Here is a 4,763-nt window from a genome sequence, read left to right on the forward strand (position 1 = left end):
GAGAAAAACTCCCCCTCTGTGTATTTTGTGACGTAAAGTGTGCTCCAACTATTCTCACTGTTACACTCTATTTGGTTGTAAAAGAGATATAAAACATTAGAAATGAATCTTTTTAGAGTAATTATAGCAAAACGTTGAAGACATAAAACTAGGAGAATGTAGTTAGTATTCCAAAGGTGCAGTAAATTCTCTAACAGTAAAAAGAAACTCAAAAACTGCATTTTAGATCATCATTCACCACTCTTCCCTTTTCAAACAACTCTTCCGGATGTAGAAGAGTAAAGCCCTATAAACCATATATATTTGAAATCGCCTCAGTGAACTCTATTTGAATCTGTCATTTGTTTGTTGACAAATTTGAAACGTTAATTCCCCTTTAAAGCGATTTCCATCAAATTATAGTCCTCTTTTTCTTGAACCATTAATAAAAAGATTGACATGGAGGACTCACCTTGACAGTGGAATCGACAGAAGCAGAACAAAGGAATTGATCGTCATTGGAACATTGACAACATAAAACATCGCTCCTGTGTCCACGTAAACATTTCAACTCCGTCTCGTTCATTAATGACCATGTCTACAAGGGAAAAGAAAGTAAGTCATGTCATCTAAATAGGTCTAAATAGGTCTAAGACGACAGTTGGCTTTATCCAGAAAAACAAATTGAACATGGGGGAGGGGGGGGGGGAGGGGGTGGAGGATTAACATTTTTTGGAAATTTACCCCCCCCCTCCCGGATAAATGACTTTTGACCCCCTAGACATTCAAAATCACCCTCAAACGGAGCAGAATTACCCCCAAAAAGAGCAAGTTTACCCCCCGGATAAGGCAAATTTTGAGATTTTTCATCGATTCAGCCTTTTTGTGCAAAAAGATCACATACTTAATGAAGCAATCCCCTAATCACTCACTCGTATGGTACAGTCACTTGAAGCTGTAATGATTCGTTTATCGTCTGAAGAAAAACAACAACAATTGACACTATCACTATGCCCTTCTAGTGTAGATAGGATTTTGCCATTGACACTGTCCCATACCTGAATGGCGAATGAAAAAGAAAGTTAGATTCAAAGCAAAAAGTTGTCTCTACAAAACTTTTTGTTTTTATTTTTTTATTTGGAATCTGACAATCAAATAAACTTGATGACGCATAGATGCATAATGTAGGGAAATGTGCGGGTGTGGTCATTACCTTCACGAGGTGATCGCTTCCACAAGAGACGACTGTGGGGTTTTCTTTGGAATGATCTAACCTGCAACAATTCACTTGGTCTACGTGTACTTTAATGGACAGCGTCAGGTCGTCTTGTATCTCTTTTGGTCGGTTCCTATTGATAGAAAAGTTTCGGAGATGGTTATTTAGGACTAAGTATAAGTATAAATATAACGCAGTTGAGCAACACAACATTTTCTAAGCTATGCGATTTATTTAAAGATTTTTTTATTAGTAATTTGCGGGGAGAGCCTATTCGAGAGAAATAGCATTTCTGAATAAATATTCTGCATCCAATAGACAAAAAACAAATCAGCTTTTTGTTGAGCAGATTCTAAAAGTACAACAAGTACATAACACCAAAGTACTTAAAATTGGACTCACAACCACTGATAAAAGACAGAATCGCTTTTCTCCTTCAGTTTCGTTTTCCCGCTTTCTAATGCTATTTTGAAGACTTGATTGGAAGAGGGTTGTATGAGCGCAAGTTGTGTAAAATTCATCTTGTCATCTTCGGAAGCAAACAAGTGGGAATGTGCACCAATCAACCGTCTAATGTCTGAGAGCAGTTCCACTGATTCCTGAGGTGAAAATGTTGAGTTTAAAGCTGGAAGGGGTAAACAGGTATCATCGACCTTTCTTAAGCAAGAAAAAAAGAAACTGCATTTGGAACGACGGATTGAATCTAAGCGCCTTCTACCTTAAGGGAAGAAATTTTCGCAGTTTACAGCTCAAAATTCGGAAGTTTCGTGGAATTTTATTTCGCGGTCGTTAGGATTTTTTGTTTACAATATGGCCTATTTTGCCCTAAAAAGACCAATTTTTAGGTGATTTTTTTTAATCATGAGAATATTCGTTTTTCACGGAATTTAATTCCGCAGATTTGTCGAAAAATCTTTGTTGCAAAAGCAAATCCATGAAGTATTTTTTCAATCCCAATTTCAATATCGACAAAACAGACTTAAAGGCTATTCGTATAATCAATCACTACCTGATAATTTGTGGAAGACGATGACATTGCGTCAAGTAAAGAGTTGAACTGTGTAATGAGGGAAACAGGACTCGTGAAATCCAAACATCGTTGAAGCCAAAACAAATCCTTCATCAATTGGACAGCGGTGGTGACGTCATCAGCCATTATGAGGTGTGAAATCAAATACCAATGAATGTAACCATCGTCCGGAATGTCCTTGAAATCACCATGTCTCTCTAAATATCTAATGGTTAAGTATCAGTTTAAAACTTGAGAGTATACTTTATAAAAATTCGATTGCCTTAAGAAATTATCCGATTCAGCCAGAGCCAGAATATAAACTATTTTAGAAAAAAAGTATTGGTCGTGTTAAGCTCAACCTCCTCGGATAAGGCTCGTAATCTTTATGACCTCTGTACTTCATCTCTTTAAGTAACATGTAACAAAAATTTGACTGTGTTTAGAGATTGGTACAAAAAAAGATGAAACGAGGTTGAATAAGATTTCTTTCAATCAAGTAACATGAGAACTTTTGTTGCACCCACTGACCTTTATATAACCCTGGACCAAGCAATATCTGCCATCTTTGATTGGAGTTTTTTTAGAATTGGTACCCAAGGAGAAGCCATTGCAATGCTAAAAATTAACGTCTAACGCCGCTTCATCATCAAAAGAATTTGAAGAAAAGTAGACCTAGCGCTCTCGATGCATTTACACCGCTATCGAGGAGTGCCGACATTAGGGTACCAATTTTCAAAAAACTCCGATCAAAGATTTTGCTTGGCTGGCATTGAGAAGCTTTGTCCAGGGTATATAAAGGTCAGTGGTTGCACCTTGTCATGACTAGTAGATTAATGTTTCAATGATATCTTTTTCGTTACTAGCGATGATCTAGTCGGATCTGAAACCCGCTGCAGACAATTTTTGTTCTCAAAGCCTAAAACACTAAATCATTTGTTTTAAAGCTTGTTCTTGTTCTTAGCCATCTTAAAGGTTTTGTTTTCAAATAAGAGTGATATCGTTTGCTTCACATTGGATTGACATGGATGTGGAGCAATATTGGCCAGGGCGAAAAGAATAATTTTTTTTTGGTTAAATCAGCATAATATAACAATAGGCAGACACTGTCCTGATATAAAATATGTGTCTGATATGAAACGGGAACACGTATGTAAAAATAAAACCTTTAATTTAGAAAAGAAACAAACAAGCGATACTTTTATGGACCTACCTAGTTATCAAACTAATCAGTGAACATTGAAACAATGAAACACATAAGACATAACTAGTCAAAATACAAAAAAAATAAAGAAAATGAAAGCATATCTATTGAGAGAAACTATCAACACTATTAAAAAAGGTTTTTGAAAAAGAAATAAAAAAGCTATTAAGCGCTTTTCTTTATAAAAACCACTATCAGAAAAATGCACAGCTTAATTGCCCCCGCAGGAGCGTAGCGACAAGGAGGCTCTCATAGTTTCACGCATAGATATTGGACTGGAATCTCAAAATTTTGCGAATTGTTTTGTCGCGTAAGCATATCCGTAGTTAGTCTCTTCCGTAAATGTTCGGTTTTTTTCCGGGACGGTAGTATACATATTTTCATATTACGTTATATGGTATTATCATTATTACATATTACAATTTTAGTTTTGATTTAGCTTTGAAAAGCTGAGGCGAGTGTTATAAATGCAAATCAAAACAGTGTATGATATAACACGAATTACAATATTACTTGTGCAAATCAAAACAAACAAAATGGCAGACTGGTTATGATGATGATGAGCTGATTCATTGACTAGAAAAAGTGTTTTGTATGTCAAATTTTGTTTCTTGTCTTTGAAACTGAATACTAACTACTGTAATTTAGTCAGAAGTTCACTTCAGCAAAGATTTCAATTCTTTTTCCAGAATCTTTAAAGAAATTTGCTTAAGTTTTAAATGTACATTTTGATATTTTTGTTCAAACTCTAATTTATTTTTGTCTGTCATTTTATTGATAACTACCTTTATTGTTTATAGGGCTTCTTGAGCTTTAAATACCATCATGTTCGTAACTCAAGAAAGTCCTTCTTAACTTAGTAAAACAACCGGCAAAGTACAAAAAAGATGAATGTACGCATATGTAAAGTTGAATCCAAACGTGGTTGAATTTTTCTTTTGGTCTTCAAAATAATTTACCTCACTTAGAGTGTTTTTACGTCTTTTCAGTGTGGTAAATCTTTTTCAAAAACCTGAAAAAAGTTTGTTTACTCGTTAAACTTTACATGCGCACGTTAAACTTTTTCATGCAGTTGTGATAGCCTAAATAACTTACGCTCCAGTGGTTTGGTGAAATAGCTCCAAATTCTGGCTTTCTAAGTTAGGAGAGACCTTCCCGAAGGCATTTAAGGGTGGTTAGACTAGGTACACAGACAGTCATACAGACTGACAGAAACACCATAAAGGGAAAGTATATCGCTAGCTATAAACTCAAAAAGTCTAGCTTCCTGAAGGCACGTCTCTTCATTGTCTGCGCTGCGATCAGCTTGGAGAAAAGATTGCATCATGAAAAAGGACTATGCACTTGAAAAGAAA

General features: G+C 35.6%; 1 protein-coding gene across 1 annotated transcript in view; it reads right to left on the reverse strand.

Moving 5' to 3' along the window:
• Positions 1 to 451: 451 nt before the first annotated feature.
• Positions 452 to 4,763, reverse strand: part of LOC136821820 (apoptotic protease-activating factor 1-like) — a gene marked incomplete at its 3' end in the record, with an annotated part of 23,209 nt that continues 18,897 nt past the window's right edge. The window contains 5 exon segments of the mRNA XM_067078040.1: positions 452 to 577; positions 912 to 1,037; positions 1,193 to 1,328; positions 1,598 to 1,794; positions 2,205 to 2,430. Of these exon segments, the coding sequence (XP_066934141.1) occupies positions 452 to 577; positions 912 to 1,037; positions 1,193 to 1,328; positions 1,598 to 1,794; positions 2,205 to 2,430 (811 nt within the window).

The sequence above is a fragment of the Clytia hemisphaerica genome, unplaced genomic scaffold (genome assembly GCF_902728285.1).
Source record: "Clytia hemisphaerica strain Z4C2 unplaced genomic scaffold, Clytia hemisphaerica genome assembly, whole genome shotgun sequence".
Taxonomy (NCBI): Eukaryota; Metazoa; Cnidaria; class Hydrozoa; order Leptothecata; family Clytiidae; genus Clytia; species Clytia hemisphaerica.